Source organism: Neoarius graeffei, chromosome 4 (assembly GCF_027579695.1).
Source record: "Neoarius graeffei isolate fNeoGra1 chromosome 4, fNeoGra1.pri, whole genome shotgun sequence".
Classification (NCBI taxonomy): domain Eukaryota; kingdom Metazoa; phylum Chordata; class Actinopteri; order Siluriformes; family Ariidae; genus Neoarius; species Neoarius graeffei.
In genome coordinates this window covers 114,267,635-114,292,869 of record NC_083572.1, presented here as the reverse complement: position 1 = coordinate 114,292,869, position 25,235 = coordinate 114,267,635, and the positions used below count along the sequence as shown (strand labels likewise).

The window sequence follows — 25,235 nt, the reverse complement described above, 5'->3', positions numbered from 1 at the left end:
TAGTTTGGTTCACTTTCATGCAAGGTTATCCAAGTTAGCTAAAGTTTCTGAAGGATGAGGAGTGTGCACAAATCAAATCTTGCAGTCATATGTTGACTTTCTTCTACTTATTATCATCATCATCATCACAGAAGCTGTTAGGAAGTAGCAGCCAGGGACAGAAAACAAACAGTCTTCAAAAGAAGGTTTCAATATATTTAAAAATTGATTAAATAATAATATTGCTACACCAGTTTTGTATGGAGGTCCACTCACTGTCCACTGGTACACCTGCACATACATGCAGTTATCTAATCAGTTAATCATGTGACAGCAGTGCAATTAATGTCTATCAGTCAATGTTCACTTCAAGCATCAGAATGGGAAAACTGTGATCTCACAGTGTGACTTTCTCTCACTGTGGTCTGGGTGTTGATCTGAGCCAAATGGACTGGTTTGAGTATTTCAGAAACTGCTGATCTCCTGGGGTTTTCACACACAACAGTCTCTAGAGTTTACACAGAATGGTGCAGAAAACATGGAGTGAGAGAGCGACAGTTCTGTGGGTGGAAACAAACACCTTGGTGATGAGAGGGTCAGAGGGAAACGGTCAGTGCTGAGTTTCCCAAAAGCATCGTAGCACAAAGATCATTGTTAAATGGTAGCGCGAGCGGCACAATGAACTCACTCTCTCCTAGTTAAGATGCTCTTAGTGTTAAGAGGCTTTTGGGAAACCCACTACAGATTGGTTCGAGCTGCCAGGAAGGATATAGTAACTCAAACACTCTTTACAACCATGATGAGCAGAAAAGCATCTCAGCATGCAACAGCAGAAGAGGACATCGAGTTCCACTCCTGCAGCCAAGAACAGGTATCTGAGACTATCATGTGCACCCCCCCCCCAAAAAAAAAAAAAAAAAAAACTGATAGTTTAAGGTTGGATTGGGGGGGGGGGGGGGGGGGGATTATAAATCACCTGGTCTTTTCCAGTCTTCAACTGCCCAGTTTGTGCTCATGATAGCCTCAGATTCCTGCCTCAGCTACCCAAAACAATTTAGGTTTATCAGGCAATTGGACAAAATATTTTTAAAAAAATAATTTTTTAATTAATAAAAACTATATTATAGTGTTACAATTGTTTCCTTTCATTGATCTTATTGGTATACTTGAGGAATTCACACTCTTGGGCAAATCTGCTCAAATACTTGAATGTTAACATAATATATTAATACTTTCAGTTCATGCTCTTCCAAAAGTATCACAATTATTCACCAAAAATGTGACCATTTTGTCTTTGCAAAACTTTAAAGAACAGAGATGATGCCAACATCTTATATATCCACCGCCGCCTCAGGCTTGTTCATCAGGGATAAAATTAGCTCATATGTTTAATGTCTTTAATTTTCTGTAAAGCTGCTTTGTGATAATGTCTGTTGTTAAAAGTGCTATACAAATAAACTGACTTGACTTGTACTTAATATACAAAAACATGGGCATATCAGTAAAACACCAAACCCATCTACTCCTTCAGGAAGTGAACCTGAAGTGCTTTGGAATCAAGTTTTTACTTTACAAACTGTATAAAAGTGTGTAGCTTCCTAATAATGAAATCCACACTGTTTCTTGTAGCGAAGAGCAAAGAATTTACTCTACCAGAATATATCAAAGATCCCATTTATCCTAAATAAACATGGAGAACAGAAATACTTAATTTCACACTGTTTTATGAGAACTGCAGCGCGTCCACAGCTTTGTGAATGTGTTTATGTCGCTGCAGATTACTCTGGTTACTAAAGCTCTTCTCACACTCTGAGCACTGATGGGTCCTCTCTCCTGTGTGAACGCGTTGGTGTCTTCGGAGATTACTCTGGTTACTGAAACTCTTCCCACACTGGGAGCACTGATATGGTTTCTCTCCAGTATGAACACGCTGATGTTGTTGGAAACTGCTATGGGTGGTAAAACTCCTCCCACACTGAGAACAGTAATAGGGCTTCTGGCCTGTGTGGATGCGTTGGTGGACTCGGAGAGCAGTTTTTTGGGTGTAACTCTTCCCACAATCTAAGCAGTAATAGGGTTTATCTCCTGTATGGATGAGCAGGTGTAACTGCAGATTACTGCGCTCAGCAAAACACATCCCGCAGTCCAAACACTGATACGGCTTCTCTCCTGAATGAATGCGCTGGTGCTTTATGAGCTTATTGTTCTCAGTAAAGCTCTTCCCACACTGCGAGCACTGATACGGCTTCTCTCCTGTGTGAATGCGCTGGTGTCGCTGGAGATGACCCTTCTGAGTGAAGTTCTTCCCACACTGTGAGCAGTGATGCAGCTTTTCTCCTTTGTGGATACGCTGGTGCTGTTGGAGATTCCCCCTTTGCGTGAACCTTATCCCGCAGTTCGAGCACTGATACGGCCGCTCCCCTGTATGAATCCGCTGGTGCTGTCTGAGGTTCGTCTTTTTACTGAAACACTTCCCACACTGTGAGCAGTGGTACACTTCTGTTTGCACTTGCCTGTCAGAGGTGTTGGTCTGTAAAGAACCAGGTGAACTTTGGTGACTGCTGGAGCTCTCCGTGAGTTCCTGGTCCTCACAATTAATCTCATTCGACTTCATCCTAGTTGGAAGATGTGTTGGAAAGAAGACAGCAGGTGGAGACAGGGAATCGCTCAAATCTGGATCAGGAAAAGGCACAAATATTTAATGGTTCATTTTAACAAAAAGCATACTGCTTAATTTAAGCTGAACTTCAGACGTCATGTCTGGAAACCAGTGAGAGTGAGCTGTGCAGAGTGGGATTCGAGTGGTACATTAGTTTTATTGCGATAGTAAAGTACTTTTATAAAGACTGAAAATTGTCATAAATATGACTGTTTAATTGAACAGGGTAATGGTGAGGATGAACCACTGTATGTAAGGGATTATGGAATGCTTTGAGTGGAAAACAGAAAAAGCTGGAATGGGATTGGAGTGATTCCAGATCGTTTTGAGGAAGCATAAGATGTTGCTGCTCTGTTCAGCTCCCATACACTGCGATGAAGAGCTATAGATTTGGATCAGTCACCACACCACGCTGTCCTGCACTGTACAGTGTTACAGCACCATGAGATAACCACGAAATATGCACTTCAAAACCTGTTGCTGTGGTGCAGTCCTCTTTTTTTTTTTTTTAAAGATTTTTTGGGGGGCTTTTTTCACCTTTATTGGATAGGACAGTGTAGAGACAGGAAATGAGCTGGAGAGAGAGATGGGGAGGGATCGGGAAATGACCTCGGGTCGGAATCGAGCCCGGGTCCCCGGATTTATGGTATGGCGCCTTAGTCAACTGAGCCACGGCGCCCCCGGTGCAGTCCTCTTAAACATGCCTCGTGCCTGTACGGAGTTTGATTTACAAGACGCTCATACCAAACATGATGTACAGTATAGTCAATATTTTGCCTTTTCTTTGTACAGCTGGGTTTTTTGCGTTGTTTTGAAACAATTTTAACATAAAAAGCACTTTGGAGTTAAAGATGATTAATGTGTGCACCAGAAAGAATTGGGGATCTAATATAGTTCTCAACTTGAGAATCGTGGACCCCTGTGGTCTGTGGCATAATTACAGGGGATTCATGAGATTTATTTCTGAAAAAAATATTTAAAATAAAGTTGTCCATCCATCCGTCCTCCATAACGGTTTATCCTGTGCATGGTCACAGGTAAGCTGAAGCCTATCCCAGCTGACTATGGGCGAAAGGCGGGGTACACCCTGGACAAGTCGCCAGGTCATCGCAGGGCTGACACACAAACAAACAACCAGTCACACTCACAATTTAGAGCCGCCAATTAACCTAACCTGCATGTCGCAGACACGGGGAGAACATGCAAACTCCACACAGAAAGGCCCCCGTTGGCCACTGGGCTCAAACCCAGAACCTTTTTGCTGTGAGGTGACAGTGGTAACCACTACACCACTGTGCCACCTAAAATAAGTTGTTTTTGTTAAATATTTAAAAAACTTAAGGCCCTAATCATCTTTACACATTTTAGAAAAGCTGCAGATTTACTGATATGCTCAGTCTTGCAAGGATCAGTTAGAACATGCCAGGGTCATGGTGCAAAAAAGGTTGTCCAGACACTGCTAATGAAAGCGCTTGGGGTGCTGCTGCTTTGGTCATACCTGCCTCTATGAATGAACCACTTCTCAGCTAGTTACGTATACCATCCAACTACTCAACCAGGCTAACAGTAACGGAGCCACTACATACTCTAATACGGCAAGACAGAGAAGCCAACCAGATGGGATCAATGAGAGGGAATTAAACATTACCAGACTTTACTGAAAGACTGTATGAAGAAAAGCAGTCATAATATACAATCAGGAAGGCAGCAACTGAGACAAATACATCAGTTATTAGCAGGGCTCGAAATTCGCGGTGGTCCGGTCGCCTGAGGCGACTTAATTTGTCATTTGGCGGGTAATTCCTGTCACTAGGCAGCCCGGCTGGCTAGTTGAAAATAAAAAATATATATGAAGCGAAGATTCAGACACACTGTCAACTAAAGCCGCCACATATTAAGTGTGTGCCGTGTCTGTGTTAATCGATGTGTTTATCGGCAGGACGGAAAATACCGAAGAATTCCGAATCACATCGTGTACGAGGCTGTCGGTTTTTCACTACTGCGCATGCATATAACGCATCTCGTTGAATAGCGCGGTAATCACGTGTAGTATTGGACCAGGTGGGTGGAGCACAGAAGCACGGCAGGCCAGAACTGAGCTCTCAATGAACGATTTATTGCTAGCTGTTCAGCCTTTTATCACTTCCCAGCCGCGCACGCGTGCACACACACACACACACACACACACACACACACACACGTGTTCTGGTTGGGGAGAGAGAGCTCCCTTTCTCTGCTCTCCTCTCCTTTTAAAGGGCGCGGTCACTGGGGAAGACACACAAACGCAGGTTAATCCCCATCAGGTGCAATGATTCCACCACTTACCATCCCTGACTCCGCCCTCCATTCACAGACCGCCGCTTGGCCACGCCCCCGCTGCCACATCACGTTATCAAATTCAATAGATGTGGCCACATTATCACCCATTTAAACACGTGTTTTTATTGTTCTTTATGTCTACATCTGCCAAAGCTACGTTGCGATGTGGAATTTTCTGAAAGGTGTACAGAAACCGCCAGAGACGGGGACAAAGTGACCTCGGTCTGAAGAGGAGAAAAAGGCCGTCGATAAAGCGTACGAGAAGGAGAAACGACAAAGGACTTATAAGCAAGCGTGGGAGCAGGGTCGGCCTTGGCTGGATACGATTTTTATGGAATAATTAATTTTTTTCAAGTTGATTCCTGGTCAATATGAAGCTCCGAATGCTTTCTCTCTCATAAATGGTTAAGTACAGAAAGCATGTTGGGCATATTTTGGGTGCTATAGTCATGATAGTCAGTATATTTGTTTTCAATACTCGTACACCAAGTTGCCAAGTTTTCCAATATATTATTATTTGTTGATATTATATTATGGTGCTCTGTGTTGTTCTCATTTATGTATTTAACAACAGGATCAAAATACTCGGGTCTTGAAATAAATGCACATTAGTCATGAACAATGGGAACGACTCTCTTTTGTTATTTTTGACAGAAGTAAAATTCATACATGAACACATTTTGGCGAGTTGATTTTCTGTTTGGCGAGTTACTTTGGAAGGGAACTAGTCTGGATGGCTGGTGAAAAAAACATATGAATTTCTAGGCCTGTATTAGGCACACAATTACAGTTTTCTCCCCAGAAAAAATTAAAGTCCTAAATTCTGGCATGATAATACACTGACAATTGAGCGCCAACGCCGCAAAAGCGAGCGCTGAAGGCACAAAGTGAAACTAGGGGGGTGCGGGGGCATGCTCCCCAGAAAGTTTTTTGAAAATCGATGCTCTCAGGTGCATTTTCAGGGTCTCTGAGAGGTTGTAGATCCATGATTATAGGATAGAGTTTACCAGCGTTTCAATGATTTCTGACCTAAACAGTATTAATGTAAACACATTTGAAATTTCACCTTAAAAGTTCAACATGCAGGTTAAACTGTTTTGTTATCGATTACTGAGGTCTGCGATCGACTGAAAATCTACGGGATCCCTTAATTATCTCTGATCAAGTCGTGTTGTAAAAAAAATGTGCATGAAAATATGACCAGCGGTTTGCTCCGTCTTATGCAACCCAATGAAGAGAATTGATCATCATGACCTCCTGTTGATCACAAAGGGATCTGAACCGAAGACCTGCCACCTTAAAATAAGTTGCTGTATTACTGTAACTGTAATGATTTAGAATGTTTCTGATGCAATTACCGTAATATATGTAGAACTAAGATGCACTGAAAAGAAAAGTCAGGCAGCTGCATATTATAAAGTTTAAATTTTGGCACTTTATTAAATGGACTAGATTAAGATTAAAACATATTTAAAAGGAAAAGAAAACTTAATTCATATATTTAAGTTTGCAGAAAGATTATGTATTTATAAACACATTCATGAAGGGAATTTGTTAATAAGTGTCAAATGCAGTATAATTTCGAATAATAACAATGAGCGTATTTGGCAGTGTGACGTCACTGTGAGCCTTTAACAAAAGAATAATCCGGAGCCGCCTTTTGTTAAATGGATCCCAGTGACATCACACTGCCAAAACTGCTTATGATTATTATTTGACACATTTGGACAACTTCACTTGGTGAGAGTGTTTATAAGTACATAATCTTTCTGCAAACCCAAACTAATGAATTAAGTTTTCTACTCTTTTAAAGCGGATTAATTCTCCTTGGCGTTTGCTTGGCCCAGTGTTGGGGAACGCTCTCATAGTCCGTCTCGCCGTCATCCATGCTGATGTGGATCAAATTGTCCGAGCGCTTTTTGAGTCAGTCGCTATGATCAAAATTGACGATGTTTTCATTGTTGTGACAGTGGTCTGGTTTTGTGCGCCATCACTCACGTGGGTTTGTTGACGTTTAATCAACCAATCTTTGATCGAAGCCATAATGATAAAAGACGAGGTCAAACTTTTGTGATTAAAATCAGTCGGCTTTGTCCGTCTGGTGGGGGACAACATCGGCAGCCAATGAGATCGCTTATAATGAATCGGAAACTTCCGGGATGTTTGACGTTTTCTTTCGATATTTTTATTGGACGGTTTGAACACGTGATCTTGACGTAGCCAACAGATTACAGTTTGTTTACATCATACCACGCGGACATATTACTTTGACAGAATCAACACAAACGTTGGAAAAAAAAGAGCGCTTGTTTAACACAAATATCAATCAGTGTGTAAATGGATCTGTTATTTGCTCTCCTGTGTATCGAGTTACTTGTGGGTAGGAAATTTAACGTATCGGTATAAATCTAAGCGTATCAGATTTTAACTAAAGCAACTAAGCGTATCGGCAGGCAGAGCAAGCGGATCGGGCCCGACACGCTAAAACGCTTTGGGGAAAACCATGAATTATATCATGCAACAATAAAATCACAATACAAATTTATGATGATTTGAATAGATGAGATAAAAAAATGAATGATTATCATCAGACTGTGCCATCTCTTTAGTTTTCCTCGCTGCAGTTAAGTTGTTTAGACAGCAGAGGACACAATAGCAGAAATACAGTGACTTCACTGTAAGTGGAAGTAACACAGCTCTAATTCTGTAAAGACACAAAAACAGATCTCAAATGTGAAAGCGCTGCTGTGTGATTGTGTACAAATAGATACCCTATTACATTGGACTCCAACCTTTACAAATGTGGATAAATTATTGTTGGTCATTAAGAAAATTAAATTTTTTTTAATTTAACCAAAGGAATACTAAAGTTGATATACAATAGGCGGCACGGTGGTGTAAGTAGTTAGCACTGTCTCCTCACAGCAAGAAGGTTCTGGGTTCGAGCCCCGCGGTCAATGGGGGCCTTTCTGTGTGGAGGTTGCATGTTCTCCCCGTGTCTGTGTGGGTTTCCTCTGGGTGCTCCGGTTTCCCCCACAGTTCAAAAACATGCAGGTTAGGTTAACATGGGACGGCCTCAGGCTGAAGTGCCCCAGAGTGGCGGCGTGCACGTACGCAACGGCTTTGCTCTCCGATGATGAACTAAATTTCGTTGTACATTTGTGCAGTGACAAAGGCATTCTATTCTAAAATAAGTGTTACCTTTTATGGTAATAAAATTTTCATTTAATTATTTTTCAAAAATATCATGGGAAAATTTTATCATAAACCCAATATCATGAATCGAATTACGAGTTGTCTGAATCCTTACGCTACCAGTTACCACTGTAGTTTTTGTGATTGCAAAAGATACAGCATTTTAAAATCTCTGCGGGTTTCTCATTTATACCTGCAAACCTTCCACCATGACAAGCTAAAACAACACTGATGTAATTTTTTTTTAAATTTCACACTAGCTAGTGTCAGATACAATCAACCATATCCACCAAATAAACCTGCTCAAGGTCACAGCTGTTTTGTGATACGTTTGGGAAAAATCCAGAATTAACTGAATTAGAGATGAAAGTGGAGCAAAGAAAAAAAAAAAGATCCTGAACTTTTGAAAGTCAAACTGGGGGGGGGGATTAACGTCTCCCGAAAAATATTTTAATAACATAACACGCAAAACCCTGCATTCTAGTGCATTTTAGTTCTTATTTTCACTAAAACAAGTTATAACTTTTAAGCCTTTTTCTTTCATATACATTAATGATTAACATGTCAAAAATATCACATTTAATTCCCCTTGTTAACGACTAATTTTCAGGAGTGTATTTAGAAAATGTGGTGATTTTCCTGCTACACAGTTCGTTAGTTTGAAAAAAAAAAAAATCAGACAGTTGAAGGTAAACTCAGCAAAATCCCAAAACAGTGCTGTTAAACAGTAAAGGTCTGTTAGAGTTTCTAAAGCTTTCAGGTTTCAGTGTTGGGGACGTTGAGCCTCGTTTATCAATCTTTTAGCAGAGTTGTGCGTTTGCAGAAGCGAAAGTGAACTAAACATTTCCAATTCAGATTTATGCGAGTTGAAGCCGATTGTTTACATTAGTTCGTATTGTCTGTAAATTTAAACACCAATGAAAACCAAATTTCTCATATAAATCAGGGGCGTAGGGTGTGTGTGTGTGTGTGTGTGTGTGTGTGTGAGAGAGAGAGTCACACACTGACTGGCAGCCCGAGTGCATTCTGTAACAAAAAATAATTCCCATTGCTAGTTTTAGGCAGCTTAGAAACCGGCTCTTCCATTATTGCTGTTTCTTCCATGTTTTCTTGATGCTGCGTTCTAGAAATGGCGCTAAAACTTTGCTTCGAAGCCACAAAATGCAACTTTGATGGAAAAAATTAGATAAATTGCTGACCTCTCTTCACGTCAAAAGAAGGAGGAAAGTTTTGCTTGTTTTGAGACGGCGAATTATTAACACGAGGAAATACTTGTAATTTGCAACTATAAAGACCGCAGCTACACTGGCAGCTTGAACACGCTTTCTAGTGCGATTGTGTTGTGCAGAACGGTGTCAGTCCTTCGCGCCTTAGCACGTGCACCTGAAGGCGCGCCTAACGAGCTCCGGCACGCGTGCCGTTAACAAAGAACACGTCTTTAAATCAATGAACTATGTTTGGGCTATTTAAGGACCGCGCCCAGACAAGGACGATGTGAAGCATTACGCCGCATCTAGGAACGCGAAAAATCCTAAAAATAAAATTTCTCCATTCGGAAAACTGGAGATTTTCAAGAGTTTTATCAAATATCCGGATTTCCGGGTAAATCCAGAAGACTTTCATCTATACGGAATATTACTTTTATTTTAACTCTGACACGGTGGGGTTTCACCCAGTTTAAAGATAGTAAGATAATTCTCATGAATGTGATTTGGCTATATTTACAAGAGATAAAAAAACACAATTTGATTCTGTATGTTGGTGTAGTTTCCTTTCGCATCAAGAAATCAGAGTAACAGCGTTTTTAAGCTCTTGACTGATTTTTTTCTCAAACGTCCACAAATCTGACAGCAGCTTAGTGAACTAGACAAACACGAATAACAGAAAACTTTAACAAGAGTCTTTACGTATAGTGTTCAAACTAGCATTGGGCATCTCTGGTAAGGGTTAACCGGCACCAAGTCGGAGGAAATTCCACCCTTTCTGAAAAAGATAAATAAAATAATACACCACTGCAGCTGTTAGTGTAGGACACGATCCACCCCATAAATACATTCCTAACCCCAAGCCAGGGGCCTTTACCTGGACAAACATGAGATTAGTACAGGATGACTCTTCACACGTTTCACAGAGGTGATGAACTGTGTGAGAACATCTGAGAAACATCGAGATCTATCCTGATATACAGTCATATACAGTCCTGGTGTCCAGGACTCAACATCTGATTTTAAGGAACTTAAAGGTTGGAAGAAAAGCTTTGTTCCTGTTTGTGGCCTTTAACTGCAGGGTTAGGGTTAAAGGTCAGAGGCAACGGTCGGAGGTGAAATGTAGAATATCAACTTTATTGTCTAGAAGAACGACCAAAACGTGAATTCAATCTTCTTAGTGTTTAATTTGCACCCTGAAATTGAATAAAACGGTTAAAATATACTGTTTTGCCCAATTTCCGAAGGTTTCTTTACATCTCACTTATGCACACTTTCACCGCCAGGGGGCGTCGTCGTGACGTCATTTAAGCCAAACAGACCGGGAGCAGTTCTGTGTTTACCTGTGAACCGAGCACACGTGTACGGACATTGGTCGTGAGAGGTTGTGTAAAATGTCTGAGAGTGATTTTGAAGTAGGAACTCTCCAAATTAAATATCGAGAGGTGAAACTGTATCTGTATGACCCTATGGCCGTTGTGAAGCAATCGGTGAATGTGGCTCACTGGTTTGACCGTGCGGCCTCGGAATCGGACAGCGACTCGGCCGACTCTGATCACGGCGACCCCGGACCTCAACAAGACTCGCGCCCAAACGATTTATCCTGGTAGTTATGATAAATTCCTACTTTCATCGTAATACTAAATAAGAGCCCTTTTGAAGAATAATTAAACCGCCTCCCTAGTGGATATAGGGAACTATTACTGGACAGTGCGCCGGTAGGCCACATTAGCCTGCCATCCGCGGCATTATACTATTTATAGCCGACTCTAAGCGAGGAAATATCCCTTTGTCTCATTTCCACAATGATTGTACAGGATCCCTCAGGATTCTTGACTTGTCAATTGCAAGCAAAAGTAAAAATGTTTACCTCCAATCTTCTCCTTTTTGCTTGAGCGTTGCTGCTCCGTTTCTTCTTTGACTGATTGATTTTGTTTCACGCGCACAATCCACTCTCTCCGCCTCTTCTCCTCTTCCGGAAAAAGCCAATCCACTCTCTCCGCCTCGTCTCCTCTTCCAGAAAAAGCCAACCCTCTCACTCCGCCTCTTCTCCTCTCTCAGTAAAAGGTAAAAGCTTCTTCCTGAACGGGTCCCGTTGTTACAGTTCACTGCACAGCAATAAGGCATGGGGGTTTTCTTTGGAAATTCCTGAACGCACGTCTGCACTCAAGCCAAACGGCAATGTAAGTAAATGGAAGTGGACTCAACTCAAGCGGTTTGTTTGTCTTGAATGACGTTACGCGCCGAGTGGTCACGAAAATCACCGAACAGAAATTCGCTGCGATCTGCGCTAACTTATTTTAATTATTACTTATTAACAATACTTCTTGGGACCAGAAGAAAATTACAGAGGGTTTTTTAACATAAAATTTCAAATGTGCATAAAATTAAAACCGTTGCCTATGAGCTTTAATGTTTCTCTCGAGCTGTGACTGAACTACAAATTTATACCTCAATGACAGAAGGTTGAAAGGATCAATAATGTGATTTGCGAAGTAAAAATAAATCTCCAAACCAAACCAACTCCACTGCAATGTCAGGAGTTTCATACACTTTACATTTACTGCACAGATTAAAGTACAGAACATCAGGTTTAACAAGCAAGACGAGCAATGTTACTGACTAATAATGCCTATTAACAAATCATAGTGCTGGTCAAAGTTTCAAAAAAGTAAATTCGAATATGATTAACATCAATTTAATAATCAGTCACATTAATCAGTAAATATCTGCACACACTAACATTTCACTCTAAGGGGCTGCGTTCCAAAGGAGTCCTGACTGTGTGTAGTGCGCTACAGAGCGTGTAAACGGCGCTAGTTTATATCCTGTGTAGTGCGCTACAGAGTGTGTAAAGGGCACTAGTTTATATCCTGTGTAGTGCGCTACAGAGTGTGTAAAGGGCACTAGTTTATATCCTGTGTAGTGCGCTACAGAGTGTGTAAACGGCACTAGTTTATATCCCGTGTAGTGCGCTACAGAGCGTGTAAACGGCACTAGTTTATATCCCGTGTAGTGCGCTACAGAGCGTGTAAACGGCACTAGTTTATATCCCGTGTAGTGCGCTACAGAGCGTGTAAACGGCACTAGTTTATATCCCGTGTAGTGCGCTACAGAGTGTGTAAACGGCACTAGTTTATATCCTGTGTAGTGCGCTACAGAGCGTGTAAACGGCACTAGTTTATATCCCGTGTAGTGCGCTACAGAGCGTGTAAACGGCACTAGTTTATATCCCGTGTAGTGCGCTACAGAGTGTGTAAACGGCACTAGTTTATATCCTGTGTAGTGCGCTACAGAGCGTGTAAACGGCACTAGTTTATATCCCGTGTAGTGCGCTACAGAGCGTGTAAACGGCACTAGTTTATATCCCGTGTAGTGCGCTACAGAGTGTGTAAACGGCACTAGTTTACATCCCGTGTAGTGCGCTACAGAGCGTGTAAAGGGCACTAGTTTATATCCCGTGTAGTGCGCTACAGAGCGTGTAAACGGCACTAGTTTATATCCCGTGTAGTGCGCTACAGAGCGTGTAAACGGCACTAGTTTATATCCCGTGTAGTGCGCTACAGAGCGTGTAAACGGCACTAGTTTATATCCCGTGTAGTGCGCTACAGAGCGTGTAAACGGCACTAGTTTATATCCCGTGTAGTGCGCTACAGTGTGTGTAAACGGCACTAGTTTATATCCCGTGTAGTGCGCTACAGAGCGTGTAAACGGCACTAGTTTATATCCCGTGTAGTGCGCTACAGAGCGTGTAAAGGGCACTAGTTTATATCCCGTGTAGTGCGCTACAGAGCGTGTAAACGGCACTAGTTTATATCCCGTGTAGTGCGCTACAGAGCGTGTAAACGGCACTAGTTTATATCCCGTGTAGTGCGCTACAGAGCGTGTAAACGGCACTAGTTTATATCCCGTGTAGTGCGCTACAGAGCGTGTAAACGGCACTAGTTTATATCCCGTGTAGTGCGCTACAGTGTGTGTAAAGGGCACTAGTTTATATCCCGTGTAGTGCGCTACAGAGTGTGTAAACGGCACTAGTTTATATCCTGTGTAGTGCGCTACAGAGCGTGTAAAGGGCACTAGTTTATATCCTGTGTAGTGCGCTACAGAGTGTGTAAAGGGCACTAGTTTATATCCTGTGTAGTGCGCTACAGAGTGTGTAAAGGGCACTAGTTTATATCCTGTGTAGTGCGCTACAGAGCGTGTAAAGGGCACTAGTTTATATCCCGTGTAGTGCGCTACAGAGCGTGTAAACGGCACTAGTTTATATCCCGTGTAGTGCGCTACAGAGCGTGTAAACGGCACTAGTTTATATCCTGTGTAGTGCGCTACAGAGCGTGTAAACGGCACTAGTTTATATCCTGTGTAGTGCGCTACAGAGTGTGTAAAGGGCACTAGTTTATATCCTGTGTAGTGCGCTACAGAGTGTGTAAAGGGCACTAGTTTATATCCTGTGTAGTGCGCTACAGAGTGTGTAAAGGGCACTAGTTTATATCCTGTGTAGTGCGCTACAGAGTGTGTAAAGGGCACTAGTTTATATCCTGTGTAGTGCGCTACAGAGTGTGTAAAGGGCACTAGTTTATATCCTGTGTAGTGCGCTACAGAGTGTGTAAACGGCACTAGTTTATATCCTGTGTAGTGCACTACAGAGTGTGTAAAGGGCACTAGTTTATATCCTGTGTAGTGCGCTACAGAGTGTGTAAAGGGCGCTAGTTTATATCCTGTGTAGTGCGCTACAGAGTGTGTAAAGGGCACTAGTTTATATCCTGTGTAGTGCGCTACAGAGTGTGTAAAGGGCACTAGTTTATATCCTGTGTAGTGCGCTACAGAGTGTGTAAAGGGCACTAGTTTATATCCTGTGTAGTGCGCTACAGAGTGTGTAAAGGGCACTAGTTTATATCCTGTGTAGTGCGCTACAGAGTGTGTAAACGGCACTAGTTTATATCCTGTGTAGTGCGCTACAGAGTGTGTAAAGGGCACTAGTTTATATCCTGTGTAGTGCGCTACAGAGCGTGTAAAGGGCACTAGTTTATATCCTGTGTAGTGCGCTACAGAGTGTGTAAAGGGCACTAGTTTATATCCTGTGTAGTGCGCTACAGAGTGTGTAAAGGGCACTAGTTTATATCCTGTGTAGTGCGCTACAGAGTGTGTAAAGGGCACTAGTTTATATCCTGTGTAGTGCGCTACAGAGTGTGTAAAGGGCACTAGTTTATATCCTGTGTAGTGCGCTACAGAGTGTGTAAAGGGCACTAGTTTATATCCTGTGTAGTGCGCTACAGAGTGTGTAAAGGGCACTAGTTTATATCCTGTGTAGTGCGCTACAGAGTGTGTAAAGGGCACTAGTTTATATCCTGTGTAGTGCGCTACAGAGTGTGTAAAGGGCACTAGTTTATATCCTGTGTAGTGCGCTACAGAGTGTGTAAAGGGCACTAGTTTATATCCTGTGTAGTGCGCTACAGAGTGTGTAAAGGGCACTAGTTTATATCCTGTGTAGTGCGCTACAGAGTGTGTAAAGGGCACTAGTTTATATCCTGTGTAGTGCGCTACAGAGTGTGTAAACGGCACTAGTTTATATCCTGTGTAGTGCGCTACAGAGTGTGTAAAGGGCACTAGTTTATATCCTGTGTAGTGCGCTACAGAGCGTGTAAAGGGCACTAGTTTATATCCTGTGTAGTGCGCTACAGAGCGTGTAAAGGGCACTAGTTTATATCCTGTGTAGTGCGCTACAGAGTGTGTAAAGGGCACTAGTTTATATCCTGTGTAGTGCGCTACAGAGTGTGTAAAGGGCACTAGTTTATATCCTGTGTAGTGCGCTACAGAGTGTGTAAAGGGCACTAGTTTATATCCTGTGTAGTGCGCTACAGAGTGTGTAAAGGGCACTAGTTTATATCCTGTGTAGTGCGCTACAGAGTGTGTAAAGGGCACTAGTTTATATCCTGTGTAGTGCGCTACAGAGTGTGTAAAGGGCACTAGTTTATATCCTGTGTAGTGCGCTACAGAGTGTGTAAAGGGCACTAGTTTATATCCTGTGTAGTGCGCTACAGAGTGTGTAAACGGCACTAGTTTATATCCTGTGTAGTGCGCTACAGAGCGTGTAAACGGCACTAGTTTATATCCTGTGTAGTGCGCTACAGAGTGTGTAAAGGGCACTAGTTTATATCCTGTGTAGTGCGCTACAGAGTGTGTAAAGGGCACTAGTTTATATCCTGTGTAGTGCGCTACAGAGTGTGTAAACGGCACTAGTTTATATCCTGTGTAGTGCGCTACAGAGTGTGTAAAGGGCACTAGTTTATATCCTGTGTAGTGCGCTACAGAGTGTGTAAAGGGCACTAGTTTATATCCTGTGTAGTGCACTAGCATAGGAAGTAGAATCCCATTTGGGACTGAGCCACTGTTAGCCGAGTTGAACTTACCTTGATGTTTCCAGCAGAACGCAGTTAACCACCTCAAATCCCCCACAACGGATCAGATGGAACTGTGGGGGTAAAACCCTGTCAGAAAGAGTTTAATGGAAAGATGATTAGTAGAGTCGGAGAGCTCAGCTCATCAATCAGCAAAACTGCCGCACGGCTTCTTCTATTTCTCTCAATGTGTGGCGGATCGCGACCGAGACGCCCACAGCGACCCCTACTGGAGCTCCACACTCATCACAGCAGGGCAGAAAGGGGAATTAAACTCGACCCCTACTGGAGCTCCACACTCATCACAGCAGGGCAGAAAGGGGAATTAAACTCAAATAAATTCAACAATATCACCACACTTGGAAAAAATTTTACAGTGTAAAATAAAATACTGAACCAGACTGTCTCTTCCCAGGCAGTAGATCTTCTGGTCACCATCACAACATAATGACTATTTCACTAATACAGTCCCAGATAACAGGAAGGTATCAGTGCACTGGATCAGATCCGGTCAGAACCAGATATTATTACTGATCAGGAGTTTAATGTGCTTTGTTTAACTGAAACATGGATTAAGCCAAATGAATATATAGCATTAAATGAAGCGAGTCCTCCTGGATACAGTTATATACACCAGCCTCGTCTAACTGGCAGAGGAGGAGGCGTTGCGGTTATTTATAATGATTATCTAGGTGTAACACACAAACCTGGTTATAAATTTAATACGTGGGACGCTCTTTATATGAATATAAGACATGTAGCCACAAAAAAATGTGTTCCCAGTCAATTCCGTTACTTATTATTTACAGGCCCCTGGGGGCCATATTCTAAATTTATTTCTGAATTTGCAGATTTCATCTCAAACGCAGTTGTTTCTTTAATTACAGCCTTAGCTGGTGGACATTTTAATATTCACTTCGATAACCCAGAAGATCCTCTGAAAACCGTGTTTGTGTCTATTTTAGATTCAGTAGGGGTTAATCAGAACGTCATAGGACCGACCCATAATGGTGGTCACACCCTCGATTTAATACTATAATTTGGGTTAAATATAGAAAATATAATCACACCTCCACAGTCTGAAGTTATCTCAAATCATAATCTCATTTTATTCAAAATATGTCTGAGCAATAATATACGCACCTCACCACACTCCTTTATTAACCAAACATTCACATCAACTACTGCACAGAGTTTTATAAATGATCTCCCAGAGTTATCAACTTTGACTGGATCACCATCAGACCCCACAGAACTTGATCAGGCAACTGAATGCTTCAAGTCAACGTTCCGCCATACTTTAGGTAATGTAACTCCACTTAAAAGAAAAATGATTAGAAAGAAAAAATTAGCACCCTGGTATAACGATTTCATACACACCTTAAAACAGACCACTCAAAAATTAGAACGTAAATGGCGTCAAACAAAATCAGTAGTGTTCCAGTTAGCATGGAAGGAGAGTCTTCTGAAGTACAGAAAAGCTCTTAGTGCTGCTAGATCAATGAATCTCTCCACGCTAATAGAGGACAACAAAAATAATCCTATTTAATACTGAGCAAAATTAATACTGAAGCAAAAAAGTCCACTATAGACACATGCACACATGCAGTATGTAGTAGCAACAACTTCATGAATTTTTTTCAGTGACAAAATTGAAAATCTCTGACAAAAAATTCAATTTACTAATTTAAGGCCCGATAATTTAAGTGACCCTGTAGTTAACAATATAACTGTATCAGATCAGCAATTAGATTTTTTTACATTCCTTAGAGAAATCAAACTAATTTCATTAATCTCCACATCAAAATCTTCAACTTGTGTACTAGATCCCTTACCTACACAACTATTCAAACAGATGCAGGTTGAACCTCTTCTAAAAATAATAAAGTCTTCTCTTACGATTGGCTATGTACCCAAATCCTTTAAACTAGCAGTTATCAAACCCCTGATTAAAAAACCTGACCTTGATCCCTGTCAGCTGTCCAATTATCGGCCAATATCAAACCTCCCCTTTATCTCCAAGATCCTTGAAAAAGCTGTGGCACAGCAGTTATGCTCATATTTACATAGGAATAACATCCATGAAATGTATCAGTCAGGATTTAGACCTCATCATAGCACAGAGACAGCTCTGGTTAAAGTAGTAAACGACCTACTGTTGGCGTCTGATCAGGGCTGTGTCTCGCTACTTGTGTTGCTTGACCTTAGTGCAGCATTTGATACCATTGATCATTCCATTCTTCTGGATAGACTAGAAAATGTGGGAGTTAAGGGAACGGCCCTCTCCTGGCTCAGCTCTTATTTAACTAATTGTGATCAGTTTGTTGATGCAAATTGTGATTTTTCTATACATCCACCCATTATCCATAATCGCTTATCCTGTGCAGAGTTGTGGGCAAGCTGGAACCAATCCCAGCTGATTATGGGCAAGAGGCGGGGTACACCCTGGACAAGTCGCCAGATCATCACAGGGCTGACACATAGAGACAAACAACCACTCACACCGATGATCAATTTAGAGCCACCAATTAGCCTAACCTGCATGTCTTTGGACTGTGGGGGAAACAGGAACACCTGGAGGAAACCCATGCAGACACGGGGAGAATGTGTAAACTCCACACAGAAAGGCCCTCGTCGGCCATGGGGCTCAAACCCAGAATCTTCTTGCTGTGAGGTGACAGTGATAACCACTACACCACCGTTTTTGCCGCCATTTTTCTATACATACTGAGGTAAATTTTGGTGTTCCACAAGGTTCTGTCTTAGGCCCACCGCTTTTTTCTTTATGTATGTTACCTCTGGGTGATATTATTCATAAGCATGGTATTAGTTTCCACTGTTATGCTGATGACACAGTTGTTTGTTTCTGCAAAGCCAGATAAGAGACATCAGCTTAACAGAATTGAGGAATGTGTAAAGGACAGACACTGGATGCTTATTAGCTTCCTTTTACTTAATTGTGACAAGACAGAAGCCCTTGTACTAGGACAACATGCAGCTAGAAGTAGGTTTTCTGATTCCACAGTAACTCTGGATGGCAGCACGGTGGTGTAGTGGTGAGCAATGTTGCCTCATAGCAAGAAGGTTCTGAGTTTGAGCCCAGCGGCTGACGGGGACCTTTCTGTGTGGAGTTTGCATGTTTTCCCTGTGTCTGCGTGGGTTTCCTTCAGGTGCTCCGGTTTCCTCCACAGTTCAAAGACATGTGGTTAGGTTAACATGGGGTGGCCGTGGGCTGAAGTGCCCTTGAGCGAGGCACCTAACCCCCAACTGCTCCCTATAGCTGCCCACTGCTCTGGGTGTCTGTGTGTGCTCATTGCTCACTTGTGCGTGCATGTGTGTTCACTACTTCAGATGGGTTAAATGCAGAGGATGAATTTCACTGTGCTTGAGTGTGCATGTGACAAAGGCTTCTTCTTCTTTCTGTTTCTTTGCATGCAGCAGTAAAAGACCTCGGTGTGATCATTGACTCCAGGCTTTCCTTTGAAACTCATATCAATAACATTACCCAGATAGCTTTCTTTCATGTCAGAAATATTGCTAAGAGAAGAAAGATGATGCAGAATAACTAGCTGATGCTTTCGTTCCCTCCAGGTTGGATTATTGTAATGCCTTACTGTCTGGATGTTCCAGTTGGAGCATAAACAAGCTGCAGTTAGTTCAAAATGCAGCAGCAAGAGTCCTTACTAGAACTAGAAAATATGACCCCATCACCCCTGTCTTATCCACACTGCATTGGCTCCCAATCAAATTTCATATTGATTATAAAATACTACTATTGACCTTTAAAGCACTGAATGGTCTCGCACCACAATACCTGAGTGAACTTCTGGTCTTCTATGACCCGCCACGCCTACTTAGATCAAAAGGTGCAGGCTATCTGCTGGTACCTCGTATAGTGAAGGCTACATCAGGGGGCGGAGCCTTCTCTTACAAAGCCCCACAGTTATGGAACAGCCTTCCAAGTAGTGTTCGGGAATCAGACACAGTCTCAGTGTTTAAGTCTCGGCTGAAAACAGATCTGTTTAGTCAAGCCTTGTGTTAATGGTGTTTATGAGGTAAAGGTGTAGATCTGGAGGATCCTCAGACAGAGTGTTTTGGTAAACTGGGATGTAGGGATGCTGTCAGTCCCCACTCGCTTGCTCACTCGAGTTTGTTGACGGTGTAGTGGCTGCTGCTTTATGTCCCGGGGCCCCTCATGCCCGTGTTACCTTCTGGCTCTCTCCTTTTAGTTATGCTGTCATAGCTAGTCTTGCTGGAGTCCTTGCTTGCACTCAGTGCAAAATGTAGACTGTTCTTAACCATTAGGTGACATTAGGCGTACCTAACAACCTGTCCCCCACCCTCGTCTCTTCCCTCTGTCTGTCCCTCTCTGTTGAGTTACGTCGATCCCGAGACACCAGTGATGCTTTCTGTTCCTGCATGATCCATCCTGATGCCCTACATCTGGCTGAAGTCTCATCACATTGCTCCTGTGGAGGACGGCCCCATATGGACAGTCAAAAGCCGCACTTTGAAGATGACTCTGGACACTTACAGATTTGCTATAATGGCTGAGGACTACAATTGAACTGATAACTTTAGGACTGCGGTTGTCATGAACAATTTTTCACTCAAGTTTCCATGAGTGAACAGTTTATATCTTCATCAAAACAGACTTCATGTTAAACTATAATGATTTTCCTGTTTTCACAGTTATACTTTGTGACTCTATAGGACACAGTTATAGAAGCAAGTTATTTATAATCATGCTATTTATTATCAGTCAGATGAGGATGGGTCCTCTCACGGTTTTCTTCTCATGTCGTCTGAGGGAGTTTTTTCTCACCACGTTCCCCACAGGCTTGATCACTGGGGATAAATTAGGGATAAAATTAGCTCCTGTTTAAAGCCTTTAATTTTCTGTAAAGCTGCTTTGCGACAATGTCTGTTGTTAAAAGCGCTATACAAATAAACTTGACAATGTCTTACAATGAGAACAGATGGGCTGTCATGTGAATTGGGCAGCACGTTCTTAGAAAACAAAAGTTTGAAGCTTGATAGAGTTCTAATGGAGCTCAGTGTACGTGGACAACTTTCCTAATTATTGAAATCAGGAGTTTCAGCCACAGTCATTGCGAACAGGGGCATAAAATCAAGCACACAGGAATGCAATCCCCAATGACAAACACTGGCAGTAGAATGAGTCATACTGAAGAGCTCAGTGATTTTAAATGTGGCGCTGTCATAGGATGCCACCTTTGCCACAAGTCAGTTTGTAAAATTTCTGCCCTGCCAGATCTGTCCCCATCAGCTGTGTGTGATTAATTTACAATCACAATTCCATAAATTTGGGACACCGTGTAAAATGTAAATAAACAAGAGTGCTCTGAGAGCACAATATCCCCTGCTACAATATATTGCAAACAAAATTGCAACGTGTGTATTACTGTCCTATAACAAACCTTTTGCCAAGTTTCATGAAATTCCTCCAAAAATTGAGAGAGGAGTTGATTTCAGAAGGTGAGAACCCTTTCTGGGACGGACAGACAGACAGATGGACGGACTTCGCCACGACATAATCCCCCTTCGGGCTTTTCAGCCAGCAGGGGATAAAAACAGAATATGATGCTTTGCAAGTCAAGGAAACCCTAGATTTAATTGAAAATAGTACAAAGACAACATATCAAATGTTGAAACTGAGAAATTTTATTGTTTTTTTTTTTTTAAATATCTGCTCATTTTGAATTTGATGTCAACAACACATTTCAAAAAAGTTGAGATGGGGCGTGTTTACCACTGTGTTGCATCACCTCTACTTTTAACAACACTCTGTAAACGTTTGGGAACTGAAGAGACCAATTGCTGTAGTTTTGAAAGAGAAATGTTGTCCCATTCTTGCCTGATATACAATTTCATTTGCTCAACAGTTCGGGTCTTCTTTGTCATATTTTGCGCTTCATAATGCACCAAATGTTTTAAATGGGAGACAGGTCTGGACTGCAGCAGGCCAGTTTAGCATCCAGACTCTTTTAATATGAAGCCATTGCAGTTGTAATATGTGCAGAAAGCGGTTTGGCGTTGTCTTGCTGAAAGAAGGAAGGCCTTCGCTGAAAAAGATTTAGTCTGGATGGCAGCATATTGCTGTGAAACGTGTTTCTATCATTCAGCATTAATGACACCTTCCCAGATGTACAAGCTCCCCATGTCATGTGCACTAACGCCCCCTCATACCATCACAGATGCTGCTTTTGAACTGTGCACTGATAACACGCCGGATGGTCCTTCTCCTCTTTAGCCTGGAGGACGTGGGGTCCATGATTTCTAGAAAGAATTTCTACTTTTGATTCGTCAGACCTCGGGACAGTTTTTCCACTTCGCCTCAGTCCATCGTAAACGAGCTCTGGCCTAGAGAAGGGGGCGGGGTTTCTGGATATTGTTTATATCTGGTTTTAACTTGCGTTTGTGGATGCAGTAATGAAGTGTTTTCACAGACGATGGTTTTCTGAAGTGTTCCTGAGCCCATACAGTGATTTCCACTACAGACACGTGTCTGTTTTAATGCAGTGTCTCCTGAGGGCCTGAAGATCACAGGCATCCAATGTCAGTTTTCAGCCTTGTCTCTCGCATACAGAGATTTCTCCAGATTCCCTGAATATTTTAATGATATTATGGACCACAGATGATGCAATCCACAAATTCTTTGCAGTTTTACTTTGAGGAACGTTATTCTTAAATTGTTGCACTGTTTGCCCACACAGTCTTTCACAGAGCAGGGAACCCCGCCCCATCTTTACTTTTGAGAGACTCCGCCTTTCTGGGATGCTTTTTTTTAATACCCAATCATGTTACTGACCTGTTGCCAATTAACCTTAGTTTTTTTTTTTAGCATTACTCAATTTTTTCCAGTCTTTTGTTGCCCTTGTCCCAACTTGTCTGAAACGTGTTACTGACATCAAATTCAAAATGAGCACATATGTTTCAAAAAACACTAAAATTTCTCAGCTTCAGCGTTTGATATTTTGTCTTTGTACTATTTTCAGTGGAATATAGAGTTTCCAAGATTTGCAAATCATCACATTGTTTTTTATTTACGTTTTACACAGCGTCCCAAATTTATAGAACTGGGGTTGTAAAATAGAAGCATTCAGGAGCAACAACAGCTCAGATACAGAGCGGGCCACCAACTGAGGCACATGAAAATCACTATGCTCTGGTGCATCACTCATTATCAAGCTCTGGAAGCAATAACAGCACATGAACTCTGTACTGGAAGCTTCCTGAAATGGGCTTCCATGGCAAGCAGCTGTACACAAGCCACACAAGATCCCTATTCACATTACCAAGTGTCATCTCGAGTGGTGTAAAGCACCAACACTGGACTCTGGAGACACGGAAATGTGTTCTCTAGGGTGATGAATCCTCCTTCACTATCTGGCAGTCTGACGGATGAATCTAGGTTTGGTAGATGCCAGGAAAACACTACCTATTGGAATACAGAGTGCCAACAGTAACATTTGTACAGGAGGGATAATGGTCTGTTTTTCAGGGGTGGGGCCCCTTAGTTCCAGTGAAGGTTAATGCTCCAGTATGCAAAGACATTTTATACAATTTTATGCTTCCAACAGCCTGGAACGGTAAAAGTATGTAAAGTCACCCTTATTTTTTAATGTATTTTTCCGTCAACGTGTTGCTCATGTAGACATGTACATTATAGCTGGACCCGGTTTCCTGAATAACTTCTGAATTGAATAGGCATAAGACGATACACTAAAGCCAGGATATCAGACGTATCCAGATAAAGGCTTCATAAGACAACAGCAGCATGAGACAAGGTTACATTTCAATATACTTATTTTGTAATGATGACAAACCACTACAATATTAATACATTATACTGTATGAAAAGTAGATCAGGATTTATAAGGTGCAATTTTCCCCAATTATGTATCTTTTTCACGGTCAAATGTATTTCATGGAATCATTATTAATACAGAAACATCATTTGACAATAGATTGTGCCTTAAATGATTAGACTAAATAAAGAGTGAATTTATGTCTTTGCTCCTCCCACATGTCACATGCTGTCTGATTACCAGCCGAAATGCACGAGTGTGTCACACCAATCTGTTTGTTCATAAACGGAAGAGAGAAAACCAATTGTGAGATTATTTTGTATTTTTTCCTCATCCTACTGAAAACACCTTTTGGTTATGCCACTGCCAGCACAAAACATGACACGAGTGTGACTTACATCAAGTGCAGCATGCTGGCATTGACTTTAACCTGCGTTCCAGACCATGAAGACGACAGCCTCAGTAGGCACTGCAGTTTGTAAATGGTGGTTTATGGTAACTACCTTCAGATGGCTACATTATGGATTTGCTGTGAATTCTGGACAGAGTGAAGATGTTTCACAGGAGTGTGTGTGTGTGTGTATATGTATTATGGGCTGTTTCTGTATTATTCTTTCCAAGTTCACGCGGGCCTTGTGGCTGACATGCTCTAACACTTCCTCCTGATTATCTGAACTTTCTAGACCAGTGGTTCTCAACCGGGGGGGCGCGGAGGTACTCCAGGGGGGTCGCGAGTAGGCTTCATGTATGGAGGAAAAAAAAAATCTGGGGCTAACAGGCTATAGTAGCTAAGCAGATGCAACACATTTACCCATGTCAAAATGCAGGACATTGGACTATTACATACAAATCAATACTATTATAAAATCTATCATAAAATCTTGTGTGTGTGGCCGCATCAGTCGGGGGAACTGTGATATGTTCCCAAGCCTTGCAGACTTTATCAGTAATGCAGGCACTTCCCACGATTTCTCATCTGTCTTTCAAGCAGCGTCAGAGCACCTGTCGGTAATGAGAAAACAGTTTGCGGCATACTTCACAGAGGATTATCGCTCTTTTGCGTGGGTTCGAGATCCATTTGTGTGTACTGCTGACGAACTTCCAGTTGACATGCAGGAACAGCTTATTGAGCTGAAGAGTGACAGTAGACTTAAGGCAGTCTTCACCTCATGCCCTCTTTCGACATTCTGGGCAGCATTGATGCAGGAGTACCCGCAACTGTGTGACGTAGCCTTGAAACTGCTCATCCCATTCGCATCGACCTACTTGTGTGAGGCAGGATTTTCAAAAATGACTGCGCTCAAAACGAAATATCGCAATCGTGCGCAAACTGAGGATGACTTGAGACTGTGCTTGTCAAACATTTCGCCAAGAATCGAGGATCTTTGTAAGGCAAAGCAGGCTCAGGTCTCGCATTAACGCAAATGCAGATCACAAAGGCACAGTAAAAAGTAAAACCTAAATTCACGCCTGGTCCCAATTCCCAATGATATCAATAGCCAGCTAATGATAAGCCTAATAAAATACCTAATAAAAACACTAATAATAATAATAATAATAATGATGCCTATTAATAATAATAGCATAATAATAATAATAATAATAATAATAATAATAATAATGCCTATTAATAATAATAGCATAATAA

The 25,235-nt window shown here is 41.9% G+C and overlaps 1 protein-coding gene across 1 annotated transcript in view; it reads right to left on the bottom strand.

Annotated features, from left to right (window-relative positions):
- Positions 1 to 16,043, bottom strand: part of LOC132884670 (zinc finger protein 850-like) — a 107,419-nt gene extending 91,376 nt beyond the window's left edge. The window contains exons 1-2 of the mRNA XM_060918506.1: positions 15,768 to 16,043; positions 1,704 to 2,652 (exon numbers count right to left, since the gene is read on the bottom strand). Coding sequence (XP_060774489.1) covers positions 1,704 to 2,593 — 890 coding nt within the window. The 5' untranslated portion in view covers positions 2,594 to 2,652; positions 15,768 to 16,043. The remainder of the gene's footprint in view (positions 1 to 1,703; positions 2,653 to 15,767) is intronic.
- Positions 16,044 to 25,235: the final 9,192 nt, after the last annotated feature.